This window comes from Leptopilina boulardi, unplaced genomic scaffold, assembly GCF_019393585.1.
Source record: "Leptopilina boulardi isolate dan_hultmark-lab unplaced genomic scaffold, ZJU_Lbou_2.1 LbouV2_216, whole genome shotgun sequence".
NCBI classification, from domain to species: Eukaryota; Metazoa; Arthropoda; class Insecta; order Hymenoptera; family Figitidae; genus Leptopilina; species Leptopilina boulardi.
Window position 1 is genome coordinate 4008466 of NW_026137770.1, and position 24203 is coordinate 4032668.

The 24203-nt window shown below is 28.8% G+C and overlaps 1 protein-coding gene across 2 annotated transcripts in view; it reads right to left on the minus strand.

Moving 5' to 3' along the window:
- The window catches only part of LOC127279401 (protein kinase C, brain isozyme), a 39987-nt gene extending 19661 nt beyond the window's left edge, over positions 1 to 20326 (minus strand). For both annotated transcript variants that reach the window (XM_051301734.1, XM_051301733.1), the window contains exons 1-2: positions 19763 to 20326; positions 3343 to 3374 (exon numbers count right to left, since the gene is read on the minus strand). In XM_051301734.1, coding sequence (XP_051157691.1) covers positions 3343 to 3374; positions 19763 to 19959 — 229 coding nt within the window. In that variant the 5' untranslated portion in view covers positions 19960 to 20326. The remainder of the gene's footprint in view (positions 1 to 3342; positions 3375 to 19762) is intronic.
- Positions 20327 to 24203: the final 3877 nt, after the last annotated feature.

The following is a 24203-nucleotide window of genomic DNA, read 5'->3' on the forward strand; positions in this document are numbered from 1 at the left end:
GATTGACACCGAGAAGAGAGGCCGTTGTTTAACGACGCTTTCGAATTTGTCTCGTCAACCATTTTCTCTCATTCTCATTCTGGTGTTCGTACAGCATAGTTGTGTGCAATGTATAGTATTATGAGTCGCTTTTCTTCTGAATCGATCTCATTATTATTTAAAAAGTATATTAAATAAATAAATAAATTTAAATCTTGTTATTCGGCCTTCTGACATTTTCTTAATTTCTTTAAAATTTGAAGTCATTATTAAAAAATAGTGTTAATGTTATAAATTTTGTTTAATTAATGGTGTTTATCCTTATCCCCCCTCACCGTGGTCTATTGTTGCTGTAAAGTAACAATAGAATTCCTGAGTTGGTTTTAGTTTTTCCTAAGTAGAATTATAAAATTTACTTTTCGGGTTATTTAACTATTTTTCTTGGTTTAGTTATTTTCCATAATATAACTTGGCGTCTTGGCAAATTAATAATTAAAAAGTGTAGATGACGTAGATTGAATTGAAAAGATAATAATAAAATAATTAAATTAAAATTCGTTAATCTCGCCCATAAAAATGAACGTTATAAATAAAAATTAAATAAAATAAAGTCAATAATAAATTAAAATCTAACGTTATAATGCATACCATTACATATTCTATTCAAAAAGTTAAAATTCCGGATAAAATCCCAAAAAAAATGTGCTTTCTGAAATCGCATAATTATTTGATCCGCCTAGGCCCATTGGGTCCCGTAATCGTGAGAACAAAAATAATTATGCAACAATTGTATCAATTACAATTAGAATGGGATCAATATCTACCCACAACATTCGATACGACAAGAAAAAATTATCGTAACGAATTACCTTTATTAAACGTGAAAATTGATCGAAAAATTGCCATTCAAGACTATGAGAACTTGCAATTGTATTCCCAGTAAAAAAGGAATTATTGAGCAAGCCGTTTGGACAATCGAGGAAGCCAATTGTCCAAACGACATCTGGACAATTCGACTGCTTGCTCAATCCATCCAATGCATTAGGCCCAACCAACCTACACGTATTTAAAGGCTAAAAAAATGAAAAATTGACTTAACTTTATATAAAACTTAAAAAAATTAATAAAAATAAATAAATATAAATATTGTCGGTAAAGAAATATCCCTTTACCTGCAGAATCAAACGCACAGTAACCAAAAAAAATATTTCATAAAATTTGTCGTTTTTGACAATTACAGATTCTTTTACAGTTTATTTTTCAATATTTATCTATTTTTATTAATTTTTTTTAAATTTTATATAAAGGTAAGTCAATTTTTCTTTTGCGTAGCCTCTAAATATGTGTAGATTGATTGGGCCTAATGCATTTCGTGCAGAAATTTTGCCAGGGCATAGATTGGGGCCGGATCAGGCTGCCCTATTAAGGAATGAAACGCCGTGCCTGATGTGGCCCTGATTAGGAAATCCACATTTTTTGTCTAGATGTCGTTTGGACAATTGAACAAACGGCTTGCTCAATAATTTCTTTTTTACTGGGATGTTTTTGTAATGTATGTGAAAAAGCATACGGTGCGTGTATATACTTGCGATCTGTTAATAAGTATGGCCATTGTTTATCTCAGCTTATATGTTCTAATCACAAGTTGCTCCCTTAAAATTGATTTTTCTTCCTTGATTATAACTTTGTGGAGCACTTTTATTAACAAAATTATTTGAGACAACGACAATGCATTGCGTCGTCTAAAGTTCAACGAAGTGATATTTTGGTCAAATCAAGGGTCAAATTCAACGATCATATTGTATTGGATAAACACTCCGTCTCATGCATTAAAGACATTTGTCGCAAATTGTGTGTCAGCGATACAGAAAATTACATCTAATTTCGCTTGGCACTATATTCGAACCGAACAAAATCCTGTCGACTTTGTATTTCGTGGTTTGTCGCCATTCGAAATAATTGAAAACAAACTTTGAAAAAACGGGCCAAATTGGTTATGTGAAAACGAAGAAAACTGTCCATTTACAGGATTAAAAATATTCAAAATAGCAGAACGTCGTGCTTCTCTCGTTACGCTCATCGCTGCAGATAATGAAATATATTCTCTCTTGCAAAATTTCGAATCGTTTACTAAATTAAAACCCGTGTTAGCGTATTTCATTCGTTTCATAAAGATTAAAATAAACAAAAATGTTATTAAAGGTCCTCTTATAACTGACGAAATAAATTCCTGTTATAATCGTACAATACTTGTGCAAATTGATTCAAAAAAAAAATTAAAAGCATTCAATTCAAATTAAGCCTAGGTAAACTTGTTAATTTGAATCTATTTTATCGATTTTAAACGATTAAAGAATTTTTCCTGTAACGTATAAACATCAAGTGATTTTGTCAATATTAAATATCCAAAGAAACCAAATATACCCAGATTTTCCTGTATGTTTTAGTATGTCTGCAGAATTGCGTCCAAGCACTATATACTTATGGAAGTTGCGGAACACATGCAGTTTGTCTTTGCACCCACAATAAAAATTGTAATTTTATGATTGATGCCATTGCCATTAAAAGTATGACAAATGAGTAACAATATTCATCAAGTGAAATTCAGTTAATGAACAGGAACTGACTGATGGACTTTAAACACTAAATTACTTTTTTCTGAAGACTTTATTGAAAAATCATGTTAAATTCTTGCAAATTTAAAATCGCATTTATTTATTGCAGAACAGCAAGCCCTGTAATTTGAAGACCTGAAAAATAATCTTCGTGAGAATCAAGTATTTTAGTGACTTTATATTTCTCCGAAAATCACAATTATATAGTACAGGAAGCACTCAGGCTTTTTACTTCAAGAACGAACAGTGTACTGTTTTCACTGTGGTTTTTCTATCAGACAGCACTTAGTAAGACACTTCTGCAATCTACATCATTCAACGTTTTTTAATTCCAGAAATAAAGATAATCTTGGATATAAAAGATATAATTTATTATAGTGACGGTGCTTAGCTGCTATTCGAGTGCACGCCGTCCCAGCGAAAATATTTAAGTTTATTGCATCTGCCAATAAAGGACTAGGATCTTCACCTTTGGGCGTCAGTACTCTTTCTTACGTTACTTTTTTTAGATGAAGACAGCATCAGGTTCTAATTGCTTCTTAAAAAGATATTTAACTAAACAGTTTTGGCTGGGACACAAATGAACCACGTTTACAGACGAAGGGTTAAAACTTGATAAAATTTGTCAACAATTTTCGCAACAATGTAAAACATTGGTTTCACTTTTTTTCTGCTGGTAATGGGTTTCTCAAGTGCATGAAAAAATTTAATTTTTATGAACTTATTGTAATAAATAATTAAGACTCACCTTGACATTGATAACCTTGCTTTCCAAATCCCCTGAAACAATGAAGAAGATATCAAAAAACCGTTGCTAAGTTAAAGTATGAATTTTTTGTGCTTATTTTATAAACACTTTGCTTTCTCATTGAAATTTTTGTGATCAAGTTATGATAACTTATATTTAGTATTATAATAATTTAGATTTTTAAGAATCCAGAAAAAAGTCAAGCCACCTTTATGAGTTTGGACATATATGTCCACCTTAGAAAAAACAATACTAAACATAATTTGATCTGAGTGTCAATGAGTATACTAAGGTGTTTGGGGTCGCTGAATCAGAATTTGATGTCAAATTTACAAAATTCAAAATGGCGGACCCAGTATGGCGGAAAAATTTAAAATTGATTCTATTCATTCAAAATTCGGTACTCGGGGGTTTTTGGGGTCTCTGAATCCAAATTTGAGGTCAAATTTAAGAAATTCAAATTTGTCGACCTAATGTGAACATCCAACATTGCAGAAAACTTTAAAATTGATTCGATTCGTTCAAAATTCGGTACTCGGGGGTTTTCGGGGTCGCTGAATCCACATTTGAAATCAGATTTAAAAAATTAAAAATGGCAGACCCAATATGGCGCAAAATTTCTAAATTGATTCGATTTGTTCAAATTTTTGTACTCGGGGATTTTTGGGGTCACTGAATCTAAATTTGTAGTTTTAAATCTGACCTCAAGTTTGTATTCAGCGACCCCAAAAACTCTTAATGCGATGATATAATATTTTTTTGGAAACTTTTTGTTTGGACCGTTTCGGGCCCACAAATGATTTTTCTACTAATTTTAGAAAATTTTATTTTTCAAGTAATATGTAAAAAAATTATTTTTTTAATAGTATATATAACGTAAATTACTTATTACATTCATTAAGATAAAATATGCAAAATGAAATAGAACATTAGTTATCTCTTAGTTACGGCTCCTAGATTCTCATCAAGTTGCTTATCACTTCATATCCATCCTCTTTTTTAATGGCTACTCAACTGCATCATCTGTCGAATAACAGTACATATTGCTAAACATTGCAAGTGCCAATGAAACTGTTATGAGGTGTATATCATCTCTTAAAGTAACCATATAATAAGATTCTCTTCTCTTTACTTTTACGACTAATAGCTTAATTAATTTCATTTGATAAGCATAATTATCATAATTTAAAAATTTTATTTATTTATTTAATTTTATTTATTTTATCATAATTTTATCATAATTTATCATTACCAATATTAAAAAAAATAAAATTATTGCTAAAATTTATCTTCTTTTGATTTGATTTCTTTTTAATTTTTCTGCTGTTTCTAAAAAACTAAATAATATTATGGTGCTATATGTCGTTGTGAAAATATAGTGGTTTAAAAGGAACCACAGTGAATTTGGCTGCCCAATGGGCACACGTCTTTTTGAGTTATGACAAAAGACGTCTTTGAGGCGTCTTAAAGACGTCCTAAGAATATGACTGAATATGTAAATTACATTTTCGTTAAAGGTTCCCATGTGAATATCTATATGAATAACCCACAAGAATTTATGTATATTCCAGCGTAGGATCCTTTAAGGAGGGTGGCGGGTCAACATAACCTCAAAAACCTGTCAAACTTAAAAAATTGTTTTTTAACGTAAACAAAAATATAATAAATATTAATTTCTGTTAAAGATGAATTTTGAAAATTAGACAATTAGTTTTTATCAATATTAATCAAAGATTGATATTTTCAAAAACTCTAAAAGATCTTGGTACTTTAACATACGGTGCCCTTCGGACAAATTATATTGTATAGATAGTGGATCCCTTCCTTACCTCACTATTATTCAGTGAGTTGGTTGAGATTCCATATTAATAGAACAGTTGGTTTAGGAATATTAGAAAGAAAATATGTAATGAAAGTGTAAGGGTGTTGTGTGTGTAATTTGTTAAGAGTACCTTGACTCTTTCGTATATTTACCTTTGGAATTCCTCGTAACTCAATTCAAACGTTATTTCAATTCTCCAATTTATTATAGTTATTTAATATTCTCTTTATCTCAATCAATTATGGCAAACAAATCTCAAAATTCAATAGAAAACATAAACATAATTACTATTATTATTTTCAAAAATAATTACTTTAAATAATCTCAACTCAAAAATCACAACTCAGATAAAACTCAGAATAAAACTTCAAATGGAAACAACCTCAAAACTAGAGGTGTGTTTCAAAGAGTCTCTTAACTCAGAGACTCAAACTCAAACTCGAAAGTCTCAAAAACTCCAAGCTCCACACTGAGCTCTCTCTTCTCTCCCAAACAACAACTGACAATAAACAACCCTGGTCTAAGGGGTTGTTCCACCTGTCTCACTCGGAGACCACACTTGGAAGACCTCGATCTTTGTGTGTCAACTGATTTTATTAAGTTGACTTTTAGTGGGGAAAAGTATATTTTATTTAACAAATTTATTGTTGTCAATGTTATTTGTTTTCTGTGTTGCATAATGTGTCCTCTTTTTCAAGTATTGTTTTAATGAATTATTAATAATGTTAATAATTTATTAATAATACGTTACGAAATTTATACGTAACAATTTCAAACAATAATTTTAGAAGATCTAGATTTACTCCTTTCGACAAAAATTATTTTTTTCCAAAATATTTTGTCAATAATTATTTTTTTAATATTTAGTTTTTTTTCTTTTAAATCAGACAAAAATTGCAATTTTTAACCAATTTTTATAAACAATACAATTGTTACCTTTTTTATATTATAATAAGTATGTTCTTAAAAAGTTATAAACAATTAAAATTTTATTTATTAAATAACATTTTAAGAACATACGTATTACAATATAAAAAAGGTAACAATTGGAGAGAATGTTTCATTTAGTAAAATCAGCTTTTGTTTATAAAAATTGGTTAAAAATTGCAATTTTTGTCTGATTTAAAAGAAAAAAAAACTAAATGTTAAAAAAATAATTATTAACAAAATATTTTGGATAAAAATAATTTTTTTCGAAAGGAGTAAATCTAGATCTTCTAAAATTGTTTCAAATTAATATTTATTATATTTTTGTTTGCGTTAAAAACAATTTTTTAGTTTTGACAGGTTTTTGAGGTTATGTTGACCCGCCACCCTCCTTAAAGATTCTTCTATATGGTTGGCCTTCATCGATCATCCCAAATATAAGTGCGTTGTTTTTAAGAAAGCGTAAAAAAATTTTTGTTAAAAAACACGTACAATTTTATAGTTGGCGAAATATATTTTTATATTAAATTGTTTTTAGTTTTGTGAGAACCATAATTACGTGGTAAACGTGAGATTTGGAAATCTTCTATTTAAATGTTTTTATATGTGATATATCCGTGCCAATAAATGAAAGATAATAATTAAATGTTTACTTATTTAATTTTTTCTCCTTATAATTATATTATTTTATCCTTTTTTATATGTGACAACTATTATTTAAACAGTAATTAAATTTATTTAAAAAAACATTTTTGCCCAGTATAAAAACGAAACTTCAATTCATATATTTATTAAGTCAACTTTCGCATTTAACCTTTAACGAAACTGTAAATTACATATTCAGTCAACTTTCGTTTTGAACCTTTAACAAAAATGTAATTTTCATATTCAGTCAACTTTCGCGTTAAACATTTACTCACAAGCGGACATTTCAATATTTAAACAATCTTTTCTGAACCCGGCGATTCAATACTCCCAAATTAACGTTTAAACAAAAAACATGAAGATAGTGATCACTCCGAGTTAAGGTTGACTCGGATCACACCTTGATTTGGAGTGATCGCTATCTTCATGTTTTTTTATTTCATATCGACCGAGTGATAAAATCATTTTACTTATTAACTTTTAAATCTTTAATGATTCTTCGGGAAATTTTCGGTGCTGTGTGGGCAGACCTAACAGTCACATGACCTTAAGAATTCTATCAGATAACAATACGTGTAAATAAAAATTCAAACAAATAGAGATTCGATAAATAAAAAATTCGGACATTAAACATTTCGAATAACGAAAATTCTGTTGAATGAGAATCCTGATAAATTAAAAATTTGGTTAAATTATAATTCTTTTAAACAAAAGGTAAATAAAAAAAATTCGTTAAAATAAAAATTCCGTACCTAAAAATTATGTTAAATAAAATTTCTTTTACAAAGAGAGTAACTCAAATGCTAATTCGAAAAATGAAAATTCATCTGAAAATAAATTCTGTCAAATAAAATTCCTATACAAATGAAAATTCTAGGTAATGATTTTTATGGGATATTCATGCGCCCCTGTGGATTCATATTAGACCTTGGATTTCATAAGGGTTCTTACAGAGGAACTTATATGGAATTTCATTTAGTATCCCACACAGGAATTCATATGGTTTTATACATAGACCAACGTTTTAAATTTCTAATGTCTATTCCTTCTTAAAATCCTTTATGGAAGTGGGCATTTACATGGTTTTTGACATAGGGTCCCATCTAGATTCCTATATGTGCTTTCCCATGTGGGGATTTTCAATAGGGATGATGCGAACCTCTGAGTTGGCCCTCATGCAGTTGCTCACATGAATCATCTCACGTGAGCACCTGTCGTGGACCCCAATGCCGTAGAGGCTCAAGCAGAGTTTTTTTCACACGACATAATATAAATAAAATATATGTATTTCACTTTTTAAAAAAATCTCATATTTCCTGAGACTTTAGAAACGTAAAAAAATGTCACAAAAATTTATAAAATAAATACGTAGTCATTGTTAAGACATTAAAAACGAATAGAATTATTTCGAATTTACAATTTATGAATTACTTATACGGGTTCATTTGGACTAGGGTAGGTTCTCTTGTATGGTTTCGGAAAAAACGCGATTAATGTTACAAATCTAAGAATGGCTAAGCCATGGGTATATTACTTTGTAATAGTAAACATTTATTTTTAAGAGTACGATCATTATTCTATCGCAAACATACAGAAACAATTCGCCGTTCACACTTCAATGAAATCTGGAAAATATTTAGTTACTTTTCAATAACTTTCTAGACTAGGTGATTATGTTAATATCATTAACATGTTTTGCTTCTTCATACAGGATTAATTATTTTTTGATACAAAATACTTCATTTCCTTATAAATCAATGCGTTTCTAATTATTTAATATGACAAGTTAAAGCAAAGAAAAATTAAAATTTCTTAACCCTTTGAAGACAAGTGTTACTTTCAGGCAACATGAACATTTTTTTGTTATCTTAAGCATAAGTTCCTTGATTTTTAAAACTAAATGTTAGACAAATATTTTTCATTTAGTCTAGTAAATTTCCAATTCTAAACTCTGGTTTTGAGACAAAAAACTTTAATTAGTTTTGCTGAAAAACTTGTTTAAAAATCAAAAATCGTGATTTTTTAAGAAATCGCGATTACTTGTAAAAAATTTTATTAAAATATGTTCTTTATATACCGTAAGAGAGTAAATTCGCTCACCGATTTATCTACTTCAAATTAGCTTTGAATTAAAGTTGGATACTTTTATTACCAAGTACAAATGTTGAATATGTTAATAGAAGTATCAAATTTTAGTTCAAAGATAATTTGATGCAAATAAATCGTTGAACAAATTTACTTGCTCTGAGCGAAATAACGCCGACTTTCAGTACATCAAAGGTTTTCTTTTTCAAACATGAAAATTTTCGAAGTAATTATAAATTTTTTCAAAAACAAAAAATCGCGATTAAGGTTATGTGACTGTTAGGTCTGTAATGTTAATTTGTCCGTAACTTTTCTCGTAAAATACTGAATGGATTGAATTGAAATTTTATGGAGGAGTTCCAAATATGATAAGGAATTGTTGTAAAATGCGAAAATATTCATATATTGTTAAATAATTATTATAAAACACTTGAAAATTGTTAGAAAATGTGGGGTTAGGAGAATCGGATTTTCTAACAATTTTTATGCCTTTTATTATATTTATTTAACAATATATCAACATTTTCGCACTTTACAACCATTCTTCATCATATTTTAAATTCCTCCACAAAATTTCATCTCAATCCATTTAGCATTTTACGAGAAAAGTTACGGACGAATTAACATTACAGACCTAACATAGTCACATGACCTTAATATTCTACAATTTTTAATTAAATATACACGGAAAGAAATTTAGTAGCAATATTTGATAAATCTGATAGGAAATTTTAGTATTCTCTTTTTCAAACGCGGAACATTTGGGTTTGATAACGAAAATCGGTATATTTTTACCAATAGTCTTTTTAGTAAATATATTCCAGAAATTGAAATTATTATTTCGTAAATTGATAAATTTATACGAAAAACCAGAATTAAGTTAAACCGACGCGCACTTCGTTATTTACTAAATTTATATGAAAATTTGGAAAGATTATTTCGAAATTTATTAAAACTATACTAAAAATTCGAAGTGGTTCAGTCCTGACAGATGACGACAGAAACACCAATAGATTCTACGCCAAAGTTTTATCTCTTTTTCATCTCGAGGATAGACGAGGATATGAACTTTTAAATGCACACACACACACATACACCGCATTGTTTTACATCGATTGGCTTATTTTTATTCCTAACCTATACTAACGATAATACGTATAACATTCGCAGGATAACGCTTCATATACAAATTTACGCTCATGTGAAAAACTGATGTGACCATTCTTATATACTAACCAGACATATTTTTCACCGCTTATGAGAAAGGTGAAATTATATCAAAACATGTTTAAAAATATAAATAAAAATCATTATTTATTGGGAAATAATTAAATATTTTATTATTTTTTGAAGAACAATTTTTTTACTGATTTATTGTAAAATCTTCGAAATTAATTATATAAAAGAAATTCAGGTCTGTATCAAGATAATGGTAAAAAGGGGATTGTCTAAAGAGCTTCGTCAGTCTTCGTTACCACTCGGTGAGGATCGGGCAATTCCGAACGTTCAACTTCGGCAAATTTCGTCGAATCTCGTTAACTTTGATATTTCTTTTTCAATTTTCATATCAAATATATCAAAATCTGAAATAATTATATCATTTTATACAATTCTAATTACGAAATTTGAAATATTTGGTTAGAAAAATTTGATAAAGAGGTTATTAAAATTTGACATTTTTGTGTTTCAATAAAAAGATTTCAGATTTCGTAAATATTATACCAATTTTTTTTCCAACTATATTAAATATTCTTATTTTAATCTCAATCATTCTTAAAAATAGTATCGAAAATCGTTATCATGCCAAAATGTTCCGCAATTGTAACCAAATATACTAAAAAGTAACACCATAATATCAAATATTGCTACAAACTTTCTTTCCGTGTATACTTTATGTTAGTCAATCAATTCGTTTCTATTCAAGCCCTACTACAAATCTCTGTACAAGATTTTGTACAAGAAAATGTATAAGTTCATCAGTAGATGAAATTGAACAAGTTCTGATACAAGAATTTGGAATTTGTTGTACCATAACTTGTACATATTCTTGTGCAGGTTCATGTCCTTATACAAGTACATTTGTAAAAAAATTTGGAGATTTTAATAAGTTATAATCATTAAGACTCTTCACTTATGCCTGCTAAAATTATTGTGCAGCTGTAAAGGCTTAAGAAAATTACTGTGCCTCACGTGGGATCATATACATGATTGATTTGAACATAAGAAATCATATAGGATTTCATGTAGATTCTGAAATATCTATATCTAAGATTTCACATAGAATTATATAAAGGAAACAATATAGGATTTCATATAGGAATTTTCAGTTGGCAGACGGCAATTTATAAAAATTAAAAATTATTTAATTAAAAATCAAATAATATTACTGGGTCATTCTCACAAAAAGGACAAATGACACGTTCATGACATTATTTTTAATAAATAATTATAATAATTGAAAATGTTGCGGGCCTTATTATAGAAGTCAACAGAATTTAATAAGATTTTATAAAAAAAAATTGACAATTTTAAATAATTGAATATAATCATGTTTATATAGTGTAAAAACTCCCCTCCGTTACCGTTCGCGAAGTAAGTTTTATTTAAAGAAGAATTATTGCATTCATACTGCAATAGGAAAACATCTTTTGTCTAGTAACATCTACTAATTACATTATTTATAATTGATTTATAAAGTGTAAAACAGAATATTTGTAAAATATTTTTTCCTAGAATTAAATAAGTTTTGTTCGCAAAGTAAACTCCCCTCCGTGACCAATTACAAATATAATGAGTAAATGAAAAAAAAAATGATAATTGAGAAATGAAGAATTCAAAAGTGTTTACAGTGACGATGTTGTTTTGGTCAGTACACAACATCATGAAAGAAATGAAAACAATAAGTGTCAAAAAGATTTTCAGTTTCGCAATGTTCGTCGACACAAAGAAACTCCCCTCCGTGACCACTTTAAATTTAGTTTTTTGATAAATAAATAATAAATATTATTAATAATTTTTAGAATATTCTTTTAAATATCGCGAATACTATTATTACTTTTTTTTATAAAATTTATTATTTTTATATTAGAATCAATAAATTTTGGCTACGCCTAAAGGAAGAAAACTCCCCTCCGTGATCGCTAGTCACATCCATCGATTATAAAGCCTCATGCAAAAAAATGCACCTTTTTCGTACCTCGAATTTTGAAACTTTCTTTATGCCAAATGGTAACATATGATGACCCAATAATCCCTGCAAAATTTCAAGATGAGCATATGCCCCCTTTCGGAATTACAGGGGGTCAAAGGGGGCCATGTCAAAAAAAAGAACATGTAATATTATCGAATTATAATGTTAAAAAAATCAAACGAAATCGTTCCTTCAAGATTTTCGTCTGCTGATTACGAATTTGAAGTCCGTTTTCAAAAATTCAAAATGGCGGAACCTATATGGTGGACAACAATTTAAAAAATCGATCCGATTGACCTGAAAATGGTTACTCGGAGGTTTTTGGGGTCGCTGATTACGAATCTGAGGTCCGTTTTTCAAAATTCAAAATGGCGGATCCAATATGGCGGACTACAATTTCAAAAATCAATCCAATTTACTTGAAAATGGTTACTTGGGTTACCTTCAGATTTGTGTTCACCGTTATTGAAACCCCCTAATTAACGATATTGAAGCCAATTAAATAGATTTAAAAGATAATTGTCCGACATTTTGAATTTTTTAAAACTGATTCCAGATTCGTAATCAGCGACCCCAAAAACCCCTGAGTAACTATTTTCAAGTAAATTGGATGGATGTTTAAATCTGTCGTCCGCCATTTTGAATTTTTAAAAACGGACCTTAAATTCGTAATCAGCGACCCCGAAAACCCCCGAATAACCATTTTCAAGTAAATTGGACTGATTTTTGAAATTGTCGTCCGCCATATTGGATCTGTCATTTTGAATTTTGAAAAACTAACACCGGATTCGTGTTTAGCGACCCCAAAAACCCTCGAGTAACAAGATTTAAACGGATTCGATCATTGTATCGGTGACAAAATATTAAACAATTATTTTATATTAAACAATTATTTTTTAAACAATAATGTTCATAAAGATCGTAACAACGTATTTTAGAGACTTATTTAGGTCCTTCTCTTCACATAGCAATAGTCATAACAGTGGTTTTGAACTTTTTTTTTTTTTTTTTCTTAATTCAGCATTTGTCCTTTTCGAGAGATTCACCCTACTGCAATTCATCTGAAAAGAAAAGAAATTGTAATTTGCAATACACCTTCTGAGTTAGAGTCTCAGCTTTTATATAGTATTCAAGACTGATCTCAACTGCGAGAAAAAAAATTATCACCATCTGGCGGCGTAAGAGTGGAAATATGCTGATCTACATCTATATTGTAATTTCCCATATAATTTCCTACATAATTTCTCATATAATTTCCGACTTGGTATCTTAGATGGACAAATAAAACAGTGAACTCCACACATCACATCCCACATAAATTCCTATATCATTAATTCTTACATGAGATCCTATGTAGGATTTTATGTAGGATCCTATATATAGAACAATTTTTTTTCTTTTCAGATGAATTGCAGTAATATTATTTGATTTTTAATTTAATAATTTTTAATTTTTATAAATTGCCGTCTGCCAACTGAAAATTCCTATATGAAATCCTATATTGTTTCCTTTATACAGGGTGTTCCAAAAGTATGGAAACTTGCAAATATCTCGAAAAGTACGAATTTTTGTAAAAAATGTTCAAGATAAAAGTTGTTCCAAACAAAAAGATGTACATCTTTGAAATCAAAAAATTGGGTCTGGAGCCCAATGTTGGGCCCTACAATGAAAAAAGTAGTTTCCTTAAATGAGACTACTAATTTTCAGTATCGAATTCGTAATCCCCATGAAATTCTGCGTTCAGACATGTGGTATAAGTGCCCAAAATATTGGGCCCAATCCAAGATATTGAGTCCAAAATTTATCAACAGATAAATAAATTTTAAAAAATCGCATCTTGGAGGGATTTTGAGATCACAGGATTAGAATTTGGAAGCTTATTTTCAAATTGAGCATAGAGCCCAATGTAAGATTCCGCCGCCCAATGTGAGGGCCAAATATTTTTGGAATTTGTACCACAAGTCTAAGCCCAGAATTTCAGAACGATTACGAAATGGAAGGAAACTAATTTTTTTACTGTAGGCCTCACATTGGGCTGCGGAATCTTACATTGGGCTCTGTGCCCAAATTGAAAAGTAGCTTTGAATTTTTAATCCTGTGACCTCAAAAACTCCAAAAGATGCGATTTAATAAATTTATTTATTTGTCAAAAAATGTCGAGCTCAATCCCAGACATTGGGCCCAATATTTTTTGGCTTTTGTACTACAAGTTTAAACCCAGAATTTCATAACGATTCTGAAATGGATACTGAAAATTAGTGGGTTTTATTTAAACAACTAATTTTTTTTAATGTGGGCCTCACATTGGGCAGCGGAATCTTACATTGGGCTCTATGCTCAATTTGAAAATAAGCTTCCAAATTCTAATCCTGTGATCTCAAAATCCCTCCAAGATGCGATTTTTTAAAATTTATTTATCTGTTGATAAATTTTGGATCCAATATCTTAGATTGGGCTCAATATTTTGGGCACTTATATCACATGTCTGAACGCAGAATTTCATGGGGATTACGAATTTGATACTGAAAATTAGTAGTCTCATTTAAGAAAACCACTTTTTTCATTATAGGGCCCAACATTGGGCTCTGGGCCCAATTTTTTGGTTTCAAAAATGTACATCTTTTTGTTTGGAACAACTTTTATCTTGAACATTTTTTACAAAAATTCGTACTTTTCGAGATATTTGCAAGTTTCCATACTTTTGGAACACCCTGTATAATTCTATGTGAAATCTTAGATATAGATATTTTAGAATCTACATGAAATCCTATATGATTTCTTATGTTCAAATCAATCATATATATGACCCAACGTGAGGATTTTTAATATGATTTCATGGCAGATTTTTTGTAATAATTTTTTATTCAAGAATCGAAAAAAGTTTTGATGTATGATTTGATATAGGAAAATTTCTGGTTAAGGATTGAGCAATAAATTTTAGTATGTTTTTAATGAGAAAACACGAAGGAAATTGACATAAGAAATTGAAGGAAAAAATGGGACCAGAAAAAATTGTAGGATTTCACATAGGAATTTACATAATTTATTACTTAAGGTATCACATCGGTAAAACCGTTTTCTATAGATTTTCTTGAAAATTTTACCATATGTTCTTATTATCATTCTTGACAAATTTGCAAAATATGAAGAATTTTCGCCGTACGAAACCAGAGATATTAGCAATCAAAGTTGCTTATTTTGCATGGGAGACGGGACTAATGTATGGGGGAGAAGTACATTTTCATAAATATCATCAGAAGTTTTCTATAAATATAAACATAAATAAACATAAATAAATATAAACATTAGTTAGAGAGAGACAGTAGTCCACAGTAGTCAAAGCGAGACTTATAGCGACGTTGTCAAACCTCCTACTCCTTCCAATCGCTGCTAGTGTTGGGTATACGTGTACGAGTGTATTTGTAGAAGTAGGTACAGTATGGGCTGAGAGTATAGGGAGTTGAGGGCGAAAGTATAGTGCGGGAAGTAGTAATGCGAGCTACAAACTTTTGACTCCGATTAGTGCCGATGTGATACCTTAAGAATACGTTTATAAAAATTTACATCGAATCCCACTTCAAATCATGTTTCAATTTTCTATATGATTTTTCATAAGATCCTATATAGTTTATTACATGACAGTAGGAAAGAACATGAACGTATTCATGTAGAAGTACTTGTACATGAACCTGCTCAAAAACATGTACGTTTTCTTTTACAAGTATATTTTCTTCTGCAAGATCTTGTACAAGTTCTAATACAAGAACTTGTTCCAAATTCTTGAGCTAAAATTGTACATTTTCTTGACCAGAACTAATACAAGTTCACTAGTTGAGCTGTCAAACTTGTTTATTAAAATGCATTTTAAAGAGGAACAAAATTTTATGTTATTATATTAATAAATATAATAGGTAATTCTATCACATTTTTATTTATTTATTTTTTTTATATTTTATTCGAGATATCATGGTGAAAAAACGGGATATATCTACACACACATTTACAAGTATATATTTTTTAAATGGAAATAATAACCAATTTGTGGTAATTGACATTTTAATTTTACACAAAAAATGAAAAAAATATCTGCAATAAATATATAAAACTTTTAACAACGTTTATAAGCTTGTCTAATCCGCATGATATTATGTCACTATTTGTATATTGATATGTGAAGAATATATGTGACTTTGAATGACACAAGCGACCTTACTAACAAAATGCTGCTTTTAAAAAAATATATTTAAAAGAACAAAACATTTTAAAAAGTTAAAAGGTAAATGTATTTTTGCAATGTTTAAAAAAAATATATTTGCCCTACAATGCGAAAGGTAAATTTGTATATGTTTAGTATTCTAAATTGGAACTTACCGTCAACCGGGGCTATTATACTCAACCAGGGGCTAATATACTCAGCGCCAGTTTTTAATTAATAAAATATTTATATTGAAATGTTTAAACTTTTTTCTTAATGTAAATATTGTTTGATATTTTTATTACAGAGGGCGCTAAATGTTATCACTTAAGTTTTTGACAGGAAGCAGATGAAAATTAATAAAGTCATCAAAGTAGGAATTTCTTTTTTTGCAAATTCGCAAACTATATACTGGATTTTGAAGATTTTCAAGCGAATCCAAAAAAATTGAAAAAATTCGTCTTTCATACTTGATTCATTATTTTGTATTTTGAAAAATATTCGCCGTAAAGACGTTATACTTTATTTAGCACAGCAGCGAGGCTAAATATTTTTTTTCAATGTACCTGAAGAGAAAATCATTACCTAATCTTTATCTTAAAGAGAAAATCATGAATATACATACGAACATGATTGTAATATAAAAGAAAAAATTTGTTGACTTTTTTAAAAGTTATTTTGATCAATTTCACTTTACATCTTCTTCCATTATAATTTTTTTTCTCTACACATGTAATGAAAATATTTTATCGAATATTTATCTGATAGATTTTTTAGTACTGTTTTCATTGGTGAATTATGTTTTTCAATATTTTTGAAATTAGATCTTGATTCACTATGATGAAAATTCGAGGGGAATTTACTACTCTCTAAATCTGAATAAGTAAAAATGTTTACCAATTTGAATTAGTGACTCACTTTTTGCTTCTGAATTAGTTAAATTTTACTAATTGTTAGTAAAAGTTACTAATAATTAGTAAAATTTTACTAATTCTGAAGCAAAAAGTGAGTCACTAATTCAAATTAGTAAACATTTTTACTAATTCAGGTTTAGAGAGTAGTTAAAAACGTGTATGGACTACCTGAGTAAATTTCCCCTCGTGGAAATTAAATTTACTTTGTTACCAAAATCGAGAGGTACTTTTAATTTCAAAATAAATTACTGCAAATGTAAGCTAATGTTTTTATTTCTATTTGTATAGAAACTTCTAGAATAAATTTAAAAATTAAAAGTATCGATTTTGGTAATAATAGTAAACCTAATTTTAATTATAGAAAATCAAGGTTAAATTTAAAAAATATTGAAATTTTTTTTTTTTAAATTATCCCTCTCTCTATCACCGACAAATTTTCAAAAAATTCAAAAAATATTTTTTAAGCTTATTATATTACCATCATATAGAACAATAACTATCTCAAGTTTCACTTTTTATGAGAAAATGACTGTTCAAGTTTGGACATTACACATAAAATGCCTCCGATTTAGAAAAATTAGCACCAGTAAATCATTTAAAAAATCATAAAATTTTTAATTTATAGTCCATTTATTTAATTTCTAAAAACAGTTAAAAATAAGAAAGAGTAATATTAATTAAAGTACTTACAACTGTTTAACTACACTCTAAATCTGAATCAGTGACAATTTCACTGAATTCAAATCAGTGGCTCAGTTTTCTTTAATTCACCAGTGGAATTTCACTGAGAATCAGTGGTTTTTACTGATTCCCAGTGAAATTTCACTGATGAATTAAAGAAAACTGAGCCACTAATTTGAATTCAGTGAAATTTTCACTGATTCAGATTTAGAGTGTAACATATTCTTTTTCATTTTTTTACTTGGCTAAAAAAACTTGTTCAAGAAAATGTAGAAGTTCTTGTACATGTTCATGAATGAACTTGTACATTTTTTGTACATGTTCAAATAATGTTCTTGAACAAGTTCAGCATCCGGAATTGAGACATGTTCTTGTACCAGAACTTGTACAATACCCTGGATAAGAAAATGTACTTGTACAAGAAAATGGACATGTTCTTGTACATATTTTTGTGCAGGTTTCATGTACAAGTACTTTTACATGAACAGGTTTATGTTCTTGTACAAGAACAATTGAATAAAAAATGTTTTTGAAAAAAATTTAAAATAAGTTAGAATTATTAATGACTCTTCACTTATGCATACTAAAAATTATTGCGCAGCTCTAAAGGCTTAAGAAAACTACTGCGCACCCTTTAAAGTTTTTAATTTGTACAAGTTCTGATACAAGAACATGTCACAATTTTGGATGCTGAACTTGTTCAAGAACATTACTTGAACATGTACAAGAAAATGTACAAGTTCATTATGAACATGTATAAGAACTTGGACAGTTTCTCGTACAAGTTTTTTCAGCCGGGTACATCATTAATGTAAAGAAAAAAATCAAAATGTTTCTCGTTATTATTAATTAATTATATTATATTAAATTTCGAAAAACTGAAAACAAAGTTGTTATCAGCGACAATAAGAAAATCTTGAGTAACTAGTTTTAAGCGCATCCCAATTATTCAAAAAAAAAAAATCGTTCGCCATATTAAATCCGCCATTTTGAGTTTTGAAAAACTATCATCGAATTTGTGATTAGTGCCAATAAAAACCTCCGAATAACAAATTTTATAAAAATCTATCAGTCATTGTCAACATCAATCTTTGTTAACATGGACTAAACGTGATCGTAGAAATACAAAAAAGGGAGATCGAAATTGAAGAAATAATTTCTATTTCATGTACCTTGACGGAAATTTTGAATTAAATTTCAATCAGTTTTAATAAGTCTTATTAAGAGACATTCTGCAATTTGTTTCCGAGCCAATCAGTTGCTATCTGAATCTAAATTTTAATGTAACTTAACAAAATATTCTTTCCGAATCAATCTCTTTCATTCCTAAACTGAGTTTCAATTCTTTTAAATTCTGATTTTCCTTTCCAAAAAAACACGTACTGATTGGCTCGAAATAAATTTTGAAATGCCTCAGAATAATACCTATTAAAAATAATTGAACAACAATCCGAAACATTTATCTGGGTATATTAATTTAATTTTTTATGATAGTTACTTTTTTATTATATTATATAAAAAAATTTAAATTATTAGTTTTATATAAATAAAGTCCAAATGTAACTTTTTATTCCATTCTACTCTACTAATTCTATTCTAAATTTTAAATTAAAATTTTTATTCATTTTTGTTAAGGTTATTCGTGTGCACTTAATATTTACAACCGTGTTTTATTATTACTTTTTTATCATAAATTTACTTGGTATATTTATTTAAAAAGTATAAAAAGTATGTGTGCACATTGTAATTCATATTTAATTATGATAACAATGTAGAATAATATTTTTTGTCACCTACATATCATTCTTTACTATATCTTGTATGATTAGAAGATATTTCCACTAACTAATTTACGTCAAATGAATTATAAATTCATTTTACTTTATCCACATTCTTAATTAATATTTATAACATTTACTTATATATATATACGTCAATTAAAATACTGACATGATACTTACCATATAAAATCTTTACAGTGACTGCAAAATGTTGGCTGCTTGAAAAATCGGGGCATAAAACTGTGATTTTTGACGACGTAAACATTCTTTTTCTTCAGAGCACCTTTCCGTCCCCTTAATTTTTTTGCAAAAGCAGTACTTGTATCTGTGGGTCCCAAAGAATCTTCGCACGTGTTGCTGCTTTCTTCGTCCGCCATTATTGTTGCTACAAAGGATAATTTTTTAGAGAAAAAAAATCTTTCTTTTCTCTAATTATAAGAGCTCAATACTTCTTCTACATCAGTGTGTTTCTTCTTCACAAGGTTTCACTTATTTAATACTTCATTTTTCACATATTAATACTATATATTTGTCATTGTGATTGAAAGTTTGTAATGGAAAGACATCACTTCGCCACATGATTTACGTAACAAGATTTTCATTTACTGTCTGTAATTTTTTCATGCTTTTACCCACTATTTTTCCCGTGTCACTGACTACTGCATAACCCCTACACCAAATTAGCTGTCACTTTACCACTCCATGCTGTCTCACAGAACGCGACCGATAAAATTAGATTCAAAGCGCAGTAGCTCAGTAGCGCCATTGCTCATCTCTTACCGCGCACTCGGGTATCGACATTTAAAAGGAACGTTCATTCCTTCACAGTATAAAAACTTTTCTACATGATGAAATTTTCTTTTCAAAATTATTATAAATAATCAAATGAGATAAAAGTATATATTTGAAATAATTATTTTTTAACTATTATTGCGAGTAATATTCTTCTGGTATTTTTTAAAAGAAAAATCTTTCTTTTTAGAATTTCCGCGGGGTAGTTTTTAAGTATATACTATTAACTGAATAGCTGCCAAATAATTTTACATAAATTTGGCAAACTATATTTTATTTCATTCATTTTAGGTTGTCTGAAAATTAACCTCTCATGCAATAAATCGTTTATTAAATGTCTAATTAATTTCGTAACGCTTTATACTAAAATAAGTAAGTAGGATATCTTTTGCGTTAAATCATTTTATTACAAAATCACGTTTAATGTTTTTATGATATAAATTATATGCAGTCTTCTCAAAAATCGAAAATTCTGAAAGTTCTTACTAAAATATATATTTGCCCTATAAATAATGAAAAATACATCGGTCGCTATAAAATTTTTCCCGCCATTTTAAAATAATATCACGTGTCACTTTAGTAGTTTTATGTTATGAAAACAGTTTTACTATACAAAAACTAGTTCCTTTACATTTCTTATAACTTAAAGTATTTTATGTAATAGTCTCAAGGCTTTAAACTACGTTTAAAATTTGTTTATGTTAATATAATCAAGCATAAAATTTTTCTCTTGACTAAACTTTTTCAATAAATTACTGCACAATACGTTATATATTGCGTCAACTTTCTGTCAATATTTCAGTAGTTTGTTGCAATATTGCCATTAAATTTCATTTTAAACTTAAAGGAATATTGCATTAAATTGTCATAAAATAATAAAAACCTTTTCATACCAATTTTTCTGCAATACCTACTAAAATAAAATATTAATTTAAAAAATTAAGTTAATTAATTCAATATATAATTAATAGAAAACCGTTACCATTAATTAATTTATTATTCAATTTGAAACAATAATTATATTAAAAAAACCAAAAAATAAGTATACTTTTACTTTATTTTTTAATTTGTTCTAATTTCAAGCTCTATTTAAACACATATTAAATATATTTTATTTCAAATATTTATTTAATTAACTACATATTTTGTATACAGAGAAAGATGACGGGGCGGAGCGACATACATTTTGTTATTTTAAAATATTTTCTGATCGTATTCTGATACAATAGGTCAAGGTATATCGTAACTTTTGATAATGTATACATTTATGATATACGTTTTAATCACAGAAAAGTTATGGACAATTTTCTGAGCATTAAAATCTTGAAACGAAGCGACGCACTCACCTATTTACTGTATTTCAAGTCAATATTATCTCAAAATATGTATTAGAAATAAAGATAAAAATGTTGTTTTAACTTTGTTTTTATTTTATATATAAAAAAAATTTAATAAAAATTGAAAATTTACGTTACACGAGAGACATCGCGAACAAACACGAGTTAAAAATAAAATTGAATTGTCTATTAGGGAAAGAAGTTGATAACTTTTCTATAGATATTGCTTCCTCATGGAGGAAGCATTGTAGAAAGAGATCGGGCTTACTTGGCGCACTTTTCACTCTTTGTTGTTTAATTCTCATTTATTTTTGATTTTTTTTTAAAGTTATTGTACAGAAAACTTGTTGTAACATCTCAGCTTTAATTTAATCCCTAACTGGTACAATTCCGCGTTGGAATGTAAATGGCGGTATTAAATATTTTTGCATAAAAATTTAACCTGAGATACTTTATGATGTGTTTTTTAAAATATAATTAGTTTTACTAATATATATTAAAATATAAAAATATTCAAAAGCTATACCTACCCAAGTAACACGTAATATTAAAATATCTACCTCCTAGTAATATTACCGCTTAATATTACAGTAATATTAACCGGCAATATTACAAAAAATTTCAAAAAACACTTAAAAATATTTGATTGATTAATTCTTATCTTTTTATGTATTTCAAATAAACGTGTAATATTACTGTAATATTACGTGCTACTTGGGTAAATACAATTAATTTGAGCTCAAAAAAATACTCGGGTCTACTGGACCCATGGTGCCAGTTAAGGGTTAAGGCACTCTCACACCTTTTTTGCTGCCTGCCTGCCTGCAGGTTACCATAGCAACGCACGAGTGTGAGTGAGACAGAAAATTTGAATATTCAAAATTTTAAATCTTCTGTCGCACTCACTCTCATGCAATGCCATGGTAACCTGCAGGCAGCCAAAAAGGTGTGAGAGTGCCTTTAAACTTGGCAGCGGTTTTTTATTATTAAATATTCTAAATTATACGAAATTCAAAAATTATCTGTATCAGTCAATACGAAAAGACAATTTTAATACCGGAATTTATAAGAAATTAATCCATTCAGTAGATTTAATACGGTCTAAAATCTTAACCCGAAAATTATCCGGAATAGTCCGAAATATTTATGTGAAAAATCCGATATTAGTCTAATTAATATTCAGTTTTGTCAAAAATCCTAATCTGAAATGAGTCTGAGAAAATTCGATATTTGTATGTAAAATAAAATAATTCCCTATTGAAAATTCCTGTACAAGAAAATGTACATGTTCAGCAGCTCAACTTGTACTTGTTCTGGTGAGAACATGTACAAGAAAATGTTCAATTTCGGCACCAGAATTTGGAACTAGTTCTTGTATCAGAACTTGTCAAGATCTTACAAAAGATCTTGTACAAGAAAATATATATTTAATATTTGTATACATAGCCTAGTAGTTTTACGTGCGAGTAGAAATTAAAAACTTTAAAGTCTGCGCAGTAGTTTTTATAGGACTTTACAGCTGTGCCATAATTTTCTACATTAAAGGCTAATTATCTCCAAAATTAATTAATACTAGCAACTTTGTCGTCCGCAAGCGGCCGACTACGTTGCAGGACAGGGGGCCAGGCAGCATGGAACGCCACCCAGGTGCGAATTTTCCGTCGGCCCATGGTTGGGCCAACTTTGAAAAAGTTGGGACAACTTCACCTGCCAAAGGGTGGGCCAACTAGCGAAATGATAACGGTTTACCACCCATTGGCATCGATGGTCGGCCCAACAACTCGTCCCAAGGTTGGTCCAACTCTAAAAGTGTATGTTGTACCAACTATAATTCTCATTGGTTGACCCGACAATTTGTCCCAAAGTTGGTCCGACAACTTGTCCCAGAGTCGAACCAACTTTAAATGAGTATGTACCAAAAATATAAATAATTAAAAACATGAATTAATTATACAATTAGCACACTGGTAAGTTCTGAAGAATTTTACATATGTCCTTACTTATTAATATTAAACGCAATCTCCTAATACATTTATGAAAATATCTAACGCTCGCTAGGATCGAACCCCTAACCTAACGCATCGCAGTCTTATACGCTAACCATTACGCTACGCTTACATGGGATTTTTTTTCAGAAATGTATTTGAAAGCTGACTGAAGAAAATAATAGCTTAGGCAGCATTAGAAGAATAAAGAAACAATAATGATGCGGCACGACATACATATTTTAATAAAAAATATATTTAACAAAATTGATAAACGTTATTAAAAAATGAAATATTTTAAAACTAATGAAATGAGGATTATTCTGAATTTATTAATTAAAAGCTTATCAAATTCTGCATTTAACATGCCTATTATATGAAGTACTTTGAATTAACGAATTGTTAACAAATAATTAATAAAAACAATTTGGCCAACCATAGCGTTTAAGTCTTTTAAACTACGTTTGCCGAAGTTTTGACGACGGTCGGGCCAACCTTCACCCAGAG